Below are 18794 nucleotides of genomic sequence, written 5' to 3' on the forward strand. Positions count from 1 at the left end.
ACTACAGTAGATTTCTTTAGTGACTTCACTCTAGATATCGGGTCAAATTTGATCATGCACAGTTACCTCTCGTACCATGCCTTCATTCCATTAAGGAGTAGATCTAAAATAGTTCCCCTTATTGTCTGTTCTTGGACAAGTTACTCCAAGAAGCAGTCTTATTTTGTCTAAAACTTTTACCTCCCTAACACTCCTTGATGTAGCATTTATCCAGTCCATATGGATAATTGAAATCATCCATTATTATAATGTTGCCCAGTTTGCCAGCTTTCCTAATTTCTGTAAACATTTTGTTCATCTGTTCATTCTGTCCTGGCAGACAGTAGTACAGCCCTACCAGTAAACACCTTTCCTTCACACATTGAATTTCTGTCCACAAGGATTCCACACTTTCATGTATGTTTTTGTTTGACTCAATTCCCTCTAACATATAATGCAATACCCCCTCAAACTTGATGCACTTAAGTGTCCCATTGATTGTCCTCCTTCCACCAGGTCTCTGAGATGCCTATTATATACTATATACTCTTTAACTTGCCCATCTCATTTTTTAGGCTTCTAGCATCCTATATAATAATTCTCACCTCCAACGTTCTAATGTGCCTGGTACCGTGGCTCCCTCGGAGGTGGTCTGCTAGGCAGTTTAGAATACACTGACGTCAGTGATGTCACTGACAGCTGATTCCCCTGCCTGGGAAACAGCTGTCAGTGCCTCCCCCTCGGCGCAACACCCAAGCCCCTGCCCTGCAAAAGCGCGAGCCAGGCAGGGGGAGGAGTAGGGAAACACGCTCTGGGTGTGTCCCTCCTCCTCCTGCCTACCAATCAGCTCTCAGTGCCCCCTCTCCTCTACACATCACCCGACCCTCCCCCCGGCGCATCACCAAAGCCCCTACCCCCCCCCCCCCCCCCAGGCACATCAACTCCTTCGCCACCCGCAGCCGCCAATACTACATCACTGCCCCTGCAGGAAGACCCCGGAGGAGCGCAGCGACATCAGAGGGGAGAGGAGGAGCGGCTGCAGAGATGACAGCCAATGCCAGATGGCTGTCTATGGAGCCGTGTTTCAGGTTTAAAATCTTCTTTTTTTTTTTTTTTTTTTTTTTTTGTACCGGCTGCTGCTGCTCAACAGGAGATGCAGCAGCGGCCGGAGAGCATCAGTATTGGCGGCTGCGGGTGGCGAGGGGGTTGATGTGCCTGAGGGGGGGGGGGGGGTAGGGGTTTGGGTAATGCGCCGAAGGGGGAGGGGAGGGTCGCTGGACATGGATGGCTGTGGGGGGGCAGGGAAAAGGGAGGTGGGAAGGGGGTCCTGAGACCAGATGGGTGGCTGCAGGGGGAGAGGAGGGTCACTGGACAGGGGGGGCAGGGGAGAGAGGTGGGTCGCTGGACATGGGTTGCTACAGGGGGGGCAAGGGGAAAGGAGAGGAGGGTCGTTGGACATGGGTGGCTGTAGGGGGAAGGGGAGAGGAGGGTCTCTGGACATGGGTAGCTGCAGGGGGAGAGGAGAGTTGCTGGACATGGGTGGCTGCAGGGGGATGAGGGGAGAGGGCCGCTGCACATGCATGGCTGCAGGGGTAGAGGAGGGTTGGTGGGGAGGGGGTCCTGAGACCAGATGGGTGGCTGCAGGGGGGGCAGGGGAGACAGGAAGGACGCTGCAAGGGGGGGGGGGGGATTACCTTGCTAGCGCCAGTTTCATTGCCTACCAAAACGGGCCTTTTATACTAGTTTGTATATAAACATTTCAAACTTTATAAGCTGCTATAAGTTGACAGAGGATAATTTGCACCCTTTACTCTGTTCTTTCGTTAAACACCCCTGGCTTTTTCACCATTATTGAAACCTCTCTGTTGGGATACCCTAAATGTCCTCTTTCAATAATATCCTTCAAGGATATGCCACACCAAAACATACATTCCTGGATGACTACTTCCCCCCCCCCCCCCCCTATAGTTTAAAGCTGCTCTAAGTTGGCACCAGCAGCCTGGTTCCATCCTGGTTAAGGGGGAGTCCATCCTTTCAGAACAGGCCCCCCTTCCCCCAAATGTTGTCCAGTTCCTAACAAATCTAAATCCCTCATCCTTGCATGTCGTCTCAACCACGCATTGAGACCTCAGAGCTCTGCATATCTCTGGTCTTGCACATGGAATGGGGAAGAATTTCCAAAAATGCTACCCTGGAGGATCTGGATTTGCTTTCTACCTAGAAGCCTAAATTTTGGCCAGAACCTTCTTCCCACATTTTTCCTATGTGATTGGTACCCAGTGCAGCATGTTCCTCCTCAGCACTATCTAAAGCAGAGGTTTCCAAACCTGATACTGGAGGCACCCCAGCCAGTCATGTTTTCAGTATTTCCACAATGAATATTCATGAGACTTGCATGCAAATCTCTCTTGAATATTCATTGTGGGTATCCTGAAAACCTGACTGCCTGGGGTGCCTCCAGGACCAGGTTTGGGAACTACTGAGGGTCTGCCACCTTTGCACCAGGTAGGCAAGTGACCAGGTGATCCTTATGCCCACCTAGCTATCTACCTGCCTAATGATCAATCATTGCCAACTACAATAGTTGTCCTAGCCCTTCCCTACTGGGCAGAAGCTCCTGCAGACAGTCTGTGTGAGAGGATATTGCATCCAGTCGTGGGCAGATCCTGGCTACAGGATTACTTCCTACTTCACCAAAGTGATCTTGAAACCTCCTTCCTCCAAAGCAGCACAGAGGTGACTAGACTTGAAGTGGGACTTCCCTACAACATCCCTGTAGGTCTCTATGTACTTGTATCTTCCAAGTCTGCTACTCTAGCCTCAAGAGAAGATTCGTTCTTTGAGAGCTAGGAGCTCTTTACATTGAGTACAGATGTATAACCTCTCACCAACTGGAATGTATCATACATGTCACACTCGGGGGTGGCCCAAGACAGTCGCAGAGAAATGTCTTCTCTCAGAGCAAATTATTAGATGATGGCAAAGGAGTGGCAGATTGAGGGAGTAGTGAAGCCTGAAATGTAGAAACTTTTTATTAGAAAAAGTAGCTAAAGAATCGACATTGGGTAAAGACACTGATTACACAAGGGGCCCAATGGAATAGAAAAAAATGGAAAACAAGGATTTGGACAGATTGGATTTAGCGAGTAGCTTAGCAAAGTAAGATCTCTTAAACAAGTTTAACTTGGACCGAGTAGTGATAAGCAGCCTTGTAAATCCTTAGAATCAGGGGTACAAGGTTTGTGCCATGTATACTCAGCCCTGTGGGACTGGCACTGAAGAAACAATCCATTGTGGTACCAGGGATTGCAAGGAGAACTACTTGCATGTGAAGACTATTGAGAGGATACAATAAAATGGGAAGAGAGCATAGTTCCAGCAGTCAGGTGCATCAGCTAGACTGATCCATGAAATTATCAGGTAGAAACGTAAATGGGGTAAAAGGTAGTTAGATCACAGTAAGGAAAACAGGAGGGCTATAATCATGGACAGGAACTGGCATGAGCTTGAAGTGAGGGACAAGAAAACAGTGGAAAAGGATTTTGCCCATGGAAAAGGCAAGGTGGTACGAAACAGTGAAGAAAGTTGCTGCAATAAAATTAGATCTAAGGTATGGTCAGCAGAACACGTAGGAAAACGAACAAGTCAGCATCAAGAAAACCCAGAAGATTGTGGATGGGAAGGAATGTCTTGAGTATTAAAATTGCCAACAATTAAATCTCTGTAGCACACAAAAGTATCTGCCAGGGATTGAAGAGCATCCCAAGCTGACTGGGAATGAAGGGGGAAAATAACAGAACAGTAAAGGAAAAAGGGGCTGATATACAGAGACCTACTACTACTTATTTCTATAGCGCTAGTAGATGTATGCAGCGCTGTTCACTTGAACATGAAGAGACAGTCCCTGCTCGACAGAGCTTACAATCTAATTAGGACAAGCAAGAGATAAGGAAATATTAAAGTGAGAATAAGGGTTCTGAACAAGTGAATAAGGGTTAGAAGTTAAAAGCTGCATCAGAAAGGTGGGCTTTTAGCTTTTAGACCTAAAATTTCAGGGTAGGTAAACTTATGAGGAGAAAGTTCAGAAACTACATACAGTGAGCTGGAAGTCTGCCAAACCGCCATCCCAACAGGCAGAATTAAATGCTGTAAAGTTGGGAGGAATGCTTTGATAAAGATAAGATTCTTCCCCTTCCCTGAGCCACATCTTTGCAAGACAAAGGGCTAGATGCACTAAACCTTAACGACCCTCTAACAACCCTTTTAACGAACGAAATTCCCAACCATTGCATTAAAGGCCTTTTTCCAACGAAGCAAGCAGCTAATGAAAACGGAGTAACCCACATTGTAATGTGGGCGATTCGGGATGCACTAACAATACCGACGATTACACCGAATCATTTTCCGCAACATATTTAACGTGTGGTCAGACCAGTCGTAAAGGCCTGAGCTGTCATCTCCCCGCTGCCCCCGTACCAGAAAAATCAAAGCTGGCATGTTTAAACATGAAAAGTGAGAAAAAAAATAAAAACACCACAAACACTGGCTCCCCGCTTTCCCCTGCATTACTAAAAAAATTAACATACCTTAAAGGATCGGGAGGGGGCAAAGGCGCTCTTCAGAAGCGTCCTGTATGGACGGCCTTGCCCCCCCCCAGATCGCCGCTGTTCCACGCTTCCGCCCTTCACTAAATTAAAAACTGAAAATAAAAGTTAAACTTTAGCAGCGCCGGGCCCCCCTCCCTTCCTGTGTTCATCTTCTTTTCCCAGCACTGCTCCACCCCCCCCCCCTCGAGTTCGTTGCCGCCGTTCCCCCCCCTCCAAAGGACCCCATCCGCCTTACCGGCCATGCAGCGCCTCTCACCTTTGTGTGAAGACGCTGCACGAGATGAAACAACGGATCGTCACTCCCTTCTGCCTCCACCGACGTCTCTCTCCTTCTTCCTGTGCATGCCCTCCTCTGACGTAGGAAACTTACGTCAGAGGAGGGCGTGCATATGAGGAAGAAGGAGAGAGACGTCGGTGGAGGCAAAAGGGAGTGATGATCTGTTTCATCTCGAGCAGCGCCTTCACACAAAGGTGAGAGGCGCTGCACGGCCGGTAAGGCGGAGGGGGGGAACGGCGGCGACGAACTGGGGGGGGGGGGGGGGGCGGAGCAAGGGGCGGAGGGCGGGAGGCGGAGCAGTGTTGGGGAAAAGAAGATGATGAACACAGGAAGGGAGGGGGGCCCGGCGCTGCTAAAGTTTAACTTTTATTTTCAGTTTTTAATTTAGTGAAGGGCGGAAGCATGGAACAGCGGCGATCGGGGGGGGGGGGGGGGGGGGGGGGCAAGGCCGTCCATACAGGACACTTCTGAAGAGCGCCTTTGCCCCCTCCCGATCCTTTTTTAAGGTAGATTTATTTTTCAGGGATGCAGTGGGGAGCCACGTGTTTGTGGGGGTTTTGTTGTTGTTGTTGTTCTGATGGTTCTGGCATGCGCAGAGCAGCCAGCATAACGCTTGGCTGCTCTGCGCATGATTTAAGGGCCGATTACTGAACAGCTTTGATACATTGTACTTTTTAAATCCGCACCGAACTTGTGCAAATTGTTTTTTGAGCATTGTTCGTTTTTTTTAATTCGGTTCGGACTTCAACGTTTTATGGTTGATGCATCTGGGCCAAAGTGGTGAGAGAAAAGATCAAAGGCCTAAATTGTCTGAGCTTAGCAATTCAAGAGTCCATCAGAGCAGTAGGGGAGGTTAAAGGGACAGAGGGGAAGGCAAGTGACCATACCAAAAAAACAAGAATGTAAAACAGATGGGCCCGAGAATGCCAACCCTTCTAAACAGGAATAGAATGTAACTCACCTGGAGGAAGAGAATGAAAAATTTAAAGGTGCCCGTTTCACTGTTGCTTTGTCCTATGACATGCATGTCTACTCAATTCATTTTTCATCTTGGCAGGTCATGTTGGAGCGCCACTGCCCTGCAATATTATTAAACTAGTTGATGTGGAGGACATGAATTATTTTGCTGCAGAAGGGGAGGGTGAGGTAAGTCTTAATGCGTAAGAAGTAACTAGTTCATGTATACTAACAGGGCAATTCTATAAGCTGGCACCTAATAGACACCAAATATTCAAGTAGGTTATAGAAATTAGTACTTGTGTCTTTGGCATTAATAATTGGTTTTTATGTTGTTGGGCAGACTGGATGGACCGTGCAGGTCTTTTTCTGCCGTCATTTACTGTGTTACTATATTACTATGTGTGTAAGTGTTAGGCATTATTCTATGAAGTACACACCAGTGCGGCTTACAAAGTGTGGTATAGCGTATCACGGAGGTAATACAGGTTTGGAAACAATGTATCAATGAGATGACATAATTACATAAAGTAGGTTCAGTGCGGATTACAAAGTATGGTACAAAGTATCGCATGGATGACACAACGTATGGAACAGTGTCGTAGATGACATAACTGTTAGACTAAGTGATTGTTTTGCTGTGTACACTTGTGCAATTTAATGTAAGTTGTAGTACTTGAGTCAACATTAATCTCTGCACCCATAACATAATAGGGTCTCAAAAAAAATTGGTTAATGCAGATTACTGCTAGTAAGAGCCAAAGGCAGTGGTGTGCTGAAGCAGGCGCTCTCAGGCTCGCGAGAGCCGGTTGTTAAAGTAGGGCCCTCCATGGCTACTTAACAACTGGCTCCCAAAATATGGGCTTGGTCCCCCTGCTGAATTATCTTTTACTTTGCTGGTGAGGTTGCTGAGCCCTGCCAGCCAAGTAAATAGACGACTGCTGCTCCCCGCTCCATGTTTCCAGCTCTGGGCAGCAGACTGGGACTTCTCGAGCATGAGAGAAGTTCCAGCATGCTGCTCAGAGCAAGACGTTGGGAGTGGTGGCAGTCCATTTATTGGCTGCCAGCAAAGGTATGCCTAGCGTGCCCGAAGGGAGGGAGGAGAGCGAGGCAAGTGTTGCTCCCCCCCCCAGCCACCCCAGGTCCTTTCAACTGCAGAGCTGGCTACGTCCGGAGAAAGAGCCTGTTAAAAATTTACCAGCACACCCCTGGCCAAAGGTCAGGTTTTGATGACAATTTCATTTAAGGTGGCTTTTTGTCAACAAAAAGGTGGCTGGATAGATAGGTAGTCATTTTTTGTACTTGGGCAGGGCTTTTGATACACAGGAATATGATCCTGGAAATTTATAAATCAATACCTAGCCTACTTTTTTTCTAAAGTTGTGGGGACCACTTAATGGACCATATAAGTAGACTGCACAGTTTTGTCTTCCCTGCTCAGTGATATTTAAAGTGCTCTTGATGGCAACTAAGTTAGGGTGCACTGTAGTGACTTCAAGAAATAACAGACCTTTCTCCTCAACTTTAGAAACAGTTAGAAATTGGTCTTCGCTCAACCTCTTCTTTGGCCTTTAACAGTAATTGCAATCTTCTAATATAGGGGTTCTCAACCCAGTCCTCGGGATACACCGTCAGTCTTGTATTGAATATTCACACACATTCATTGTAGCTATCCTGAGGACTGGGTTGAGAACCCCTATTTCGTTTGCATGCTGGGTGGACACTGGACTTCAGTCAGATCCTATAAATGGGCTACTTACACTGCAAACAGATCAAATGCTCAATGCTTCTCCCTCCTAGTCTTGAGTTCCCCAGTGGGAGGACAAGAGGCCTTGAGTTCCCCAGTGGGAGGACAAGAGGCCTTGAGAATTGAAATGAAATGATAGATTATGAGCACCTGTCGGGGTTTAGGGTTAATCTGTTCAAAAAGAAAGTGTTAATGACAGAACAGGTGAGTGGAAAAATATGAAAAAATTCTCTGGTTAGAATGACGTCCCACTGAGGGCAGATCCAGTTTCTTATAGCTTAAAGTACTGATAGACGCAAGGCTCGGTTATTTAAAAAAATATATATATATATTGTGACTGTAGTAAAAGCAGTGAAAATCAGAGTGTATTTAGTACTTCACCATACTTTTTGGGTATATTAGCATGAGTATTTGGGTACCTGGAGTCCTGGTTCTGAAGTGATTAGGACACTTAACTCCCAAGGCACAAAGGAAAGAGTTGAACCTGACAGATGGAAAGGCTCTCCCACTCAAAAGCTGGGGATAGGCAGTCTGTACCGGGTTTGTCATCTGCCTCCCGGATGGCAGCTCTCATGTGAACTGCTCCAGATAACCCCCAGAGATGCTTAAGGAAAGGCTTCTTACATTTCCTTGTTTCAGGGAGCCTTGCTGTCCAAAATAACAAATCTGGGATTTTTCCATTGTGGCTTAAAGGTCCAAACAGAGCCACAGGTGCCAAGAGCAATTTTTGTTCTGATCCTGAGATCCCAGTTTCTGTAAACAAGGTGGTTTTTAAAGTTCTTTTCACCTCCTTGTCTGGCTAGTCATCAACATTCTTTCCACTGTTCAATGGGCTTGGGGCCTATGAAGGCATCGTGCCTTAACATGAGCCGGCATTGGCCTTAGTCTGTAACTTGAAATTCAGGTTCACAGTACAGAATAGTGCCTACTATAGGGCCACTTTTTCCCACATACCTGAACGTTAATAGAGGGCTCACAATTTCCATGTTAAGCAATGGAGATTGAAGTAACTTGCTTGAGATGAGTGTGTGGAATTGGGGCCCTGAGATTAACACAGTATGGTGAGGTGGACATTGTAGAAACTGCAGCTTGAGCATCTAATTCTATACTGAGGCAGTGTGATAGCTGGAACTGGACCGTGACAGAAGAAAAAGTTGCAAGATGACAGCTGTGGAGCAGAATAAATAGGACTGAAGTTGTATTCTGAATGTTAGTAACACTATTTTGTGTTCAGTAAACTTTAATATTATAATAACTCTCCCTCTCTTCCCCCCTCCACCATTTCTCAGCAGAAGCTGCCTTCCTACACATGCTCTAGTTCCATAAGATGTTTAAAAATGAAAAGCTTTTGAGCAAGTAATTTTGGATGCTGCTGTAGATTACCGCATATTTAATTGACTCTAACCTTTAATTCCAGGTGTGCATCAAAGGGCCAAATGTATTCTTAGGCTATTGGAAAGACCCTGAAAAAACAGCAGAAGCTCTTGATAAAGATGGTTGGCTGCACACAGGTGATATCGGGAAATGGTTACCGGTAAGTTGACACTCTGTTTTCATATTTAACAGATGTAAAATACTGGGAGACCTGCTCAAATTTCCATTTCACTAAATTGAATTTCTTTAATATATACAAACAGGACAATGTTCATATGCCACTGTCAGTATGTTTAAATGCTGGCCACTGCAATTAAATTTAAATCTATTTTGTATATTGAGCATCACTAGCAAGGTAACAAAGGATGCTGAATGTAAGTGGAGATCAGTGACTGCCACTGGGTCTACAGATCACTATATGGACAGTGGCTGAGTCACTGCAGTTTCAGGACAGCCTTTTGATGGCCTAAATTAAACCATATTGGCCACATGGAGAGCATCTGGATATTAGCTGTTTGGTCAGAATGCCCATACTCTACCCTGGCATAAGTATACAGCAGCATGGCCTAGGTAATGCTGCAGAAAATTGGCGTAGGGCAATTTTAGTCTGTATAGTAGCTGCCTACTTCCACATGCACAAATCTGCTTTACAGCAGATGTAACTTGTTGCTCCCTCCCCAGTGCTGCTGCACTTTCATGAAGGCACTAGCACCCTGTTAAAATTATGTCCAAAATGAAACATTTTAATTTATAACCTATGAAATTACTGTTACTCTGATCTTGTCTGTTCCACCTCTACTTACCCTTTATTGCTGTCTAAGATATTTAACATAAGAATAGCCATACTAAGTCAGGCCTGTGATCTAGCCCAGTATCCTGCTTACAATAGTGGCCAATTAAGGCCACACATACCTGACAGTATCACAAATAGCAAGATTCATGCTACTGATGGGACAAGCAGTGACTTCCCCATGTCCATTAAGGACTTTTCCACCAGGAACTTGTCTGAATCTTTTTAAACCCAAATACACTAATCTGATACCGGATCCTCCAGCAACAAGCTCCAGAGCTTAACATTCAGAGGACCAAAACACACATGCACTCACACACTCTGGAAAATAAGGTGATAATTTTTTTACTGAACTTTTATTACATTTTTCACTGGTTTTTGGAGGCCAGAGCCTCCTTAAGACAGGACAAGCATATACTATAACACTATATTGTCCAGACCGGAAGGAGGTGGTTTTGGCCTCTGAAAGCTAGTCAGATTTAGTCCTATAAAAAAGTGTCGACTAATCTTCCATCCTTCCTGCTCCCCCCCCCCCCCCCCCCCCCTACATTTGCTGTCTGGCCATTTTCTTTCTCTTCTACAGCTTGCCCTCACTTCTGTGCCATTCACCATTGCCTCTCTCTGCCTCTCTCCACATCTGCAGCATTCACCATTTACCTCATTTCTCTCCCCACATTTACCATTGCCTGTCTTCTCCACTGCCATCCAGCATTGCCTCTTTCTCCTATACAGTATTGACCGGTTCCTCTTTCATACAGCACAATTGCCCTCCTTCCCATTGCACCTCCCATGGATCTGCACAAATACCCAAGAATGTTGCCCAGAACCATGTCTCCCTCCATACCACTACTGCTTCTTGTGCTGTTTCCAACTCCTCTGAACTTCCAGAACAGGAAGTAGCGAGGACTGCGAAGAGGCATGGTCTTGCTCTTTTCTTGGTGGTTAGTGCGGACCTGGAAAAGGTACAACAGGGGGGAGAAGCTGTGAGTCTGCAGGTTAGGAAGGTTGCAGTAGGGGCTGGAAAGGCTTAACCTACCAAGCCTCTTGTACAGAGGCGCCTATGGGTGCCCCACTATCTCAGTAATGACTAAAATGGCAGTTTTCCTAAATTCCTCTGACCGGCCCACAACTTTTTGCCTGCACTGGGTATATAAATTTTTAACACTTCTGTCTCCCCATTTGCCTTTCCCCAATGTCATACTGACACTCCACACTTTTCTATATTCCCCTTCATTACTAATACCACCACCACCTTCACCTTGTATTCCTCTCACCTGGCTTCAGCAATTCCTCTGACAAGATCTCTAGCTCCTGGCCACAAGTATGTAAAGCTCTCTGAGGGTATCCCTGCTTCCCTGCCACAACTAGGCTAAACGTTGAGCTGTGCTGTGCCAGAAGTTGAGACTAGTCTCACAGTATCAAGTCTCAAAACTGGGAACAGCCTCAACTTCCAGCACAATGCTGTTAGACCAGTCACAGCAGGGAAGAAGGGATCCCCTCAGAACCTCAGAGCTTCTGCAGGCCAAGGAAATGAAGTTTGGCAGGCCAAGTTCTGTGGGTTGGACAAACGTGCATTAGAAAGTGTCAGGGGAGGGGAGCATTGTGGATGTGGAAGGCAGTATCTTCTGCTTTAGTACTACCTTGAGTTTTGGGTACATCTCACCTCTGGTCACCTATCTCAAAGAAATACAGCAGAAGTACAAAGATGCAGAGTGGAATAGTGACTTGATAAACAGGCTAAGGCTGATCAGCTTGGAGTAAAGGTTTTTAAATCATGAGGGTAGGACAGTTTACACCTTAGACTTAAATTTGTTAGTATATAAAGATTAAGAGGATGATCATAAAACTAAGGTGTTTTTCATGCTGCACTTCAAGCTATGGAATTTTTCTAGAGGGTGTGATTCAAGACATCTAGCAGAGTGGTGTTGAAGGGTTTTGTAAAGTCCAGCAGCCAAGTAGATGCACAGGGCTAGATCTCTTTAGCTTGGAGAAGACAGCTGAAGGGAGATATGACTGGGGTCTATAAAAATGAGTGGAGTGGAGCAGGTAGATATGAGTTGCTTTTTTACTCGTTCTAAAAATACTAGGACGAAGGGGCAGCATGTGATGAAGCTACAAGTAGTAAACTTAAAAGAAAATTTCTTCATTTAACTAAACTCTGGAATTCATTGCCAGAGAATGTAGTAAAATCAGTTAGCTTAGCGGAGTTTAAAAAAAGGTTTGTATGGCTTCCTAAAGGAAAAGTCCATACACCATTAATAAAATGGACTTGAGGAAAATTCACTGCTCATTTCTAGGATAAGCAGCATAAAATGTATTGTACTGTTTTGGGATCTTGCCAGGTATTTGTGACCTGGATTGGCCACAGGATACTAGGCTTGATGGACTTTCAATCTGTCCCAGTATGGCAGTACTTATGTACTTATATAAGTAGTTTAAGGCACGTTACATTCAAGCCTAGCAGATATTTTTCCTGTCCCCAGAGTGCTGTCTTAAACCTGAGGCAATGTTTGTTTTAGACTTGATACACCACCTTTCACAACAAATCAAAGCAGTGTACAATAACAAAAAAAAATAGGAAAGGAACACCAATTTCCAATAGAACAGGAGACATTAAAGAACATACCAGGGTAGAAAAGGGTTTAGATAAAGAAACAGGAGGGGGAATAGACAGCTGGATGCTGGTCAGACCCTGTCAACTAAAACCAGTCCTGAACAATAGGGACTAAGGAAAGGCCTGTGTAAATAGGCCTTAAGGAGACAGCGGAAGCAAGAGAGTGAAATTTCAGTTTTCAGGGCAAGCGGTAGAGTTCCAAAGAAGAGGCCAAACAAAAGAAGGCACGTGTAAAATTCAAACCAGCACAATGAACAGGTGGCATGGTAAGATGATATTCAGATGCAGAGCGAAGGTCAAGAGATGTGGACAGTATGGAGTAATGAGATTTGCCAAATGAGGGGTGCCTAAGTGGAAGGCCTTTTAAAGTGAGTATCAACTTAATGAACAATCTGAAACTTGATAGGAAGCCAATGATCTTTCATAAGAGGAGTAACAGTCATAATGTGTGTGGTATAGAATACAAAGAGCAGTATTTGGTACCTATTGAAGCTTATGGAGGGAGATCAGGGAGTCCAGCATAAATGAAGGTTAAGTGACTTGCCGAAGATCACAAGGTGCAGCAGTGGGTCTTAAAACTGGCTTCCCTGGTTCTCAGCCCACTGCTCTTAGGTGGCTACTCCACTCCTGGGATTGAGCAATAGTGGATCAAACATTTGGGATATGCCAGGTCCTTGTGACCCAGATTAGCTACTGTCAAGCAAGGATGCTGGGCTCAGTGGATGTAGAATGGCACATCTTATGTTCATAATCCAGTAAGATGGGAAGTGTGCTCTGGGACCAAAGCAGGTAGGAAATAACTTCAGGAACCAGTACACCAGCTTGTGTACGTGCCTCCTTTTTACTTTTAACTAGCCCTATTTATTAGTATTTACTGACTTTTTTGAAGGAATTAACTCATCCTGTCTTAAGGAGAGTAACAATACATTCTGTGATCTCCTACCCTCACCCCCAAGCATGAGTATAGGTACCAGAGGAAAAGCTTCAAATAGTCTGCTTGTGAATGTAGCCTTCTACCAAGCTACACGCCCATATCCTGGGCAGTGGTTGGCTTTTTATTTTTTTATTTTTGGGGGGGGGGGGGGGGGGGGGGGGAGTGCTGTTCTGGGAGGCTATAGGCAGAGTTGGATCAATGGGATTCAGGAAGAATTATGGAAGTACCCATGCTTCCCTCTGCATGGGATAAGGTACAGAAATAGGGAAGAGAGTAAAGGAGCAGGAAAAATTTGCACAGGAAGTACAGAACTGAAGCAGTGAATTTTTATGTATTGAGCATTTTTTGCTTGTGGTCTGCAGGAGGAAGAATAAAATCTTTTGAATGCTTGGTTTTCTGGACTTAACTCTTTGGGTTGTGTACCAGACAGAGCTGGTCCAACCATTAGGCAAACCAGGTGTAAGCATAGGGCAGCAGCTTTGTTGAGGGGGGGGGTGGGGCTGCACTTTGATAACAATCTGCATGAACTTTCACCTGTAGGAAGAATGGGCATATTTCAAATAGCTCATTTGTCCTTGAAGATGCCCTCATGTATACACTTACAAAGTGTAATATTCAAGTATGATGTTTTGATAACACAAATTGTTCTAGTTGAGAGGATAGTGTTTAAATGCATTCATGATCAAAGTACTGGGGGGGGGGGGCTTGGGTTGCTAGGAGTAAAAACTGAAGGGGGAACAAGGCTGGCGTTTATCTGGAGCACCTAATATCCCTAGTACTGGCCATGGTACTAGATAAAAGCTTGATGCTTCAAGATGTGGGTTTTGTGTGCTGAATATGCACTCAGCACTGCCTTGGAATTAACTAGTAAGTACTGTGTAATTCAGTATAGCCTTTCATTTTTCAGGATAGAAATAAGTGGCTTGTGAACCATTCACCACCTACTGTATTACATCTCCAGGTTTAGTCTTGAGGTTGATAACTTGGATTTTTAGAGATGAAAGCTTTTTATCTACTAGATCCTGAGCATTGCTTTGCTTGCAGATAACACTCTGGTTACATGAAGTAGTGATTTGACTAAAACTTTTAGTACCCTCCATCCCCATAAGTTACATTTGCATAGGGGTTGTACGTCTCTGCTATAAAAATGCATAAATTCCTTTTCTTACAGAATGGTTCTCTGAAGATCATTGACCGAAAAAAGCATATATTCAAACTTGCTCAAGGAGAGTACATAGCACCAGAGAAAATAGAAAACGTTTATTTGAGGAGTGAGCCTGTGGCTCAGATATTTGTTCATGGGGACAGCTTACAGGTAATTAGGTTGGATTTTGTTTTTTTCTTGCATATAATCCTGCTAACTTATACAAAAACTAAAGTGGCAAATTATAGTATCAGAAGCAAAAGCCATCTTTACAGATAGTCTAAAAGAAATCTTAGGGTTGGCAGCTGTCTCGGGCTAAGCTTAGGCCTAGTATTTGGGCATTGGAGAGTGATGCTGTGCATCTGGATGTATCTTGGCATAGCATATCTGCATGATAATGCAGAGGGGTTAGGAGGTAGTTTTTCTAGTGACTGCATGCTATAGCACCCAGAAAAGAGTTTAGTGATGGAGCTAGGAAACTTGTTTTTGACCTGGAACAATGCCAAGCAAAGGAGTAAGCACACCGTTTTCAGAAGATGATACAGATTACTTATAATTGGCCCCAAGTTTTAAAAGCAAATGCAATGTATATATCTGAATATATAAAAGTAAATGTATATATTTACAGCTAATAACGCATCACCACTACAAATAACGGCAATATCCTGGTTCAGTCACTTCAGCTTAAGTTGGAAGTCTTCGGATCAGCACAAATCCAGGAGTGATGTTAATGGGAATTCTGATTCTGCCTAGGAGATGAACTTCAGCTTCTGGAACTTTGCAACCTAATTAAATAATGCCTCTTCCTCATTCACATCCTGCCTGTCTGGGTCAGCCAGCAATGACCCAGATGAGCATGCCTTCCTTAATTCCTTTTCTGGGTTTCCTTCTGAGCACAGTGATCTCACATGTGCTGCATGATCTGAACAAAGCAACTTAAAGCAAAAGAGCATACGTAAGATAAGAGGTCAAAGCAGGAAGGGCAAGGTCTGGATTAAGGAGGGGGATCTTGTAAGGTTTTAAATATCTAAAGTCTTGGTGGAAATGCATTTGATCACATGTTAACAGCTGGGAAGCTGGATGTTTAGGTAGCAGTCACTTGTATTGGTGGTTATTCAGATCATTACAAAACTTTGTGGCTGGTTCACACCCAGTTCCCATCCAATGCCAGTTGGAGTATGTGTACTTGAATAAAAATAGAGGAACTTTATTAGCTAGTCTCCATACCCGTTTCCCCATAGTTTTAAATCTTGAATTGTCTGCCAGAGCATTGTCTAGAAGGCACAGTAGGGCCTAGTTAGGTCCTCATTCCCACCCACCCCTTGCTGTACTCTTCTAATTAAAGAGGGGCGTTTTCATTAGTTTTAATTACATTTAATTAGTTTCTGAGAAGCAAACACTAAAATTCATAAGGCTATTTTTATTCATCTGATATCCCTAGTGCGTTAAGTATTAAACAACTCTATAATACTAAGATGCAGACAGTAGTCCAGCAGTGAGAGGGGTGCTAGTCAGTCTTTGCAATGAGTCGCATATTTGATTATCTCCCAGTTGATGTCATGTGTGCTCAATGCAAAGAGCTCCTAGCTCTCAGCGAATGAGTCCATTCTCTTGAGGCTAGAGTAGCAGACTTAGAGGAGCTGAGTGAGACAGGTACATGGAGGCCCACAGGGATGTTGTAGAGAAGTCCCACCTCCAATCTGGCAGCCACTGTGGTGCTTTGGAGGAGGGAGATCTTCTAAAAGGAGAGCATCAACCTAGTGCAGCTGGAAGTAATCCTGTAGCTGGGACCAGCACACCAGCGGATGCATTATCCTCTCACACTGAGGATGTCTCCAGGAGCTACTACCCACGCAGGAAGGATTAGGACAACTGTTGTAGTTGATTTGAGTATCAGGCATGTAGGTAGATGGGTGGTTGGATGTGAGGATTGCTTGGTCACTTGCCTGCCTGGTGCAAAGGTGGCAGATCTCTTGCGTAACAAGTGGGATTTTAGATAGTGCTGGGGGGGGGGGGGGGGAAGCCAGCTGTCTTGGTACATGTGGGTACCAATTACATAGGAAAATGTGGGAGAGGTTCTGGAAGACAGTTAGTAGAAAGCTGAAATCCAGAACTTCTAGGGTAGAATTTTCTGAAGTGCTACCTGTTCCACACGCAGGGCCCAAGAGACAGGCAGAGCTCCGGAGTCTCAATGTGTGGATGAGAGGTGATAGTGTAGGGAGGAGGGTTTTTAGATTTGTAAGGAACTGTGTAACATTCTGGGGAAGGGGGAGCCTATTCTGGAAGGATGGGCTCCACCTTAACCAGGGTGGGACCAGGCTGATGGCATTGGCATTTAAAAAGGTGATGGAGCAGCTGTTAAACTAGAACCTGGGGAAAGGCTGACAGTCATTGAATAGCGCATGGTTTGGAATAAGGTATCTTTCAAAGGTATCGCCAAAACAGGGAAGTTAGGGTATCCCGATAGTGAGGTTGCAAAAGAGACCATAGTAGATCAGGTGTCCTTAAATAAAAACCAGACAAAAGATTGCAAATTAACATTCTCAGCTACTAAGCAACATGTAAATAGGAACAACTAACATAGTTTGGAATATCTATATGCAAATGCCAGAAGCCTAAGAAATAAGATGGGAGTTAACATTGTATTAAATGAAAAATTAGCTATATGGGTATCTGAGACCTGGTAGAAGGAGGCTAACCAGTGGGACACTGATACTAGGGTACAAACTATATCGTAGTGATAGGGTGGATCGAATTGGTGGAGGGGTAGCACTGTATGTTAGAGGGCCTTGAATCAAATAGATTGAAAATTCTGCAGGATGCAAAAACACATCTTGGAATCCCTTCATCTTGGATTGAAATTCCATAAAGGGGGGAAAAGGATATTGATAGTGTACTACCATCTACCTGGCTAGGATGAAAAGACTGATGTAGAAATGTTATCAGAAATTAGGGAGGCTAACAAACTGAACAAAATAATGGTGATTTCAATTCCCCTGCTATTGACTGGGTAAATGTAACATCAGGGAATGCTAGGGAGGTAATATTCCTTGACAAAATCCAGGACTGCTTTATGGAGAAGCTGGTATAGGAGCCAACAAAAGAAAAAATTATAGACCTAGTCTGTAGAGCACATGATCTGGTACAGGAGGTAATGGTGCTGGAGCCACTTGATCATAACATGATCAGCTATGGAGTAAGTACACACAGGAAATCTAATATGCTAGCATTTAACTTTCAAAAAGGAGAAAGGGAGGGTGGGGGATCTGCCTGTACCGGAAATAGTTTTCAAGGGTGATGCAGAGGAACTGAAAAACTTCAGTGAACCTGGAAGACGTACCAACCCAAATTGAGTAGTAAATCATGGGCCAGATGGCATACATCCAAGGGTACTCAAAGCATTTAACTTTCACAAAGGGGGAGGGGGGAGACTGTTGCAAATGGATGGGCTCCACCTTAACTGGGATGAAACCAAGCTCTGGCACTAACCTTTAAAGAGGGGAGAGAGCAGCTTTTAAACTAGAATAGGAGGGAGCAGACAGTCGCCCAGGAGCATATGGTTCGGTGTGGAGTATCCTTAAAGGATACTATTGTAAAAAGACTCTTAGGGAATCCCAGTAGAGAGGTTTCAATGCTGCTGAAAGTAAGCCAGGTATACTTAATGAGAGAGCAGGATAAAGGATGCTCATTATCCCCTTCAACTTTTAAGCAGCTTGTAGATAAGGGGAAAAAAAAACACAATTTGAAGTGCCTGTATACAAATGCTAGAAGCCTAAAAAATAAGATGGGAGAGTTAAGAGTATATAGCACTAAATGATGAGGTAGATCTAATAGGCATCTGTGACTTGGTGGAAAGAGAACAATCATTGGGACTGTGTGTTAAGGTGCAAATTGTATTGCAATAAGGATCAAATTGGAGGGGGGTTGCACTATGTTAGGGAATTGAGTCAAATAGTTATAAATATTCCGCATGAGACAGCAGCGTAGAATCATTATGCATAGAAATTCCATGTGTGAAGGGAAGGGGTATTGTGCTGTACTACTGTCAGGACAGAGCAAACAGATGAAGAAATGTTTAGAGATTAGGAAAGCTGGCAAATTGGGCAACGCTATAATGGTGATTTCAATTACCCAAATATTGACTGGATAAATATTAAATTACTACTACTACTATTTAGCATTTCTATAGCGCTACAAGGCATACGCAGGGAGTGCCAGAGATATGTAATAAACGACTGTTTCTTGGAGCAGCTGGTCCAGGAACTGACGAGGGGGAGCCATTTTGCATCTGGTCCTTGGTGTACAGGGCATAGTGCAAGAGGTGGCGGTATTGGGTCCCCTGGGAAACAGTGATCATAACATGATCAAGTT

At 44.5% G+C, this 18794-nt stretch overlaps 1 protein-coding gene across 2 annotated transcripts in view; it reads left to right on the forward strand.

The window, feature by feature from the left end:
• LOC115461577 (long-chain-fatty-acid--CoA ligase 1-like) overlaps positions 1-18794 on the forward strand; it is a 183849-nt gene that overhangs the window by 140219 nt on the left and 24836 nt on the right. For both annotated transcript variants that reach the window (XM_030191500.1, XM_030191499.1), the window contains exons 16-18: positions 5921-6009; positions 8985-9101; positions 14451-14594. In XM_030191500.1, coding sequence (XP_030047360.1) covers positions 5921-6009; positions 8985-9101; positions 14451-14594 — 350 coding nt within the window. The remainder of the gene's footprint in view (positions 1-5920; positions 6010-8984; positions 9102-14450; positions 14595-18794) is intronic.

Source organism: Microcaecilia unicolor, chromosome 2 (assembly GCF_901765095.1).
Source record: "Microcaecilia unicolor chromosome 2, aMicUni1.1, whole genome shotgun sequence".
In the NCBI taxonomy this organism is placed as follows: domain Eukaryota; kingdom Metazoa; phylum Chordata; class Amphibia; order Gymnophiona; family Siphonopidae; genus Microcaecilia; species Microcaecilia unicolor.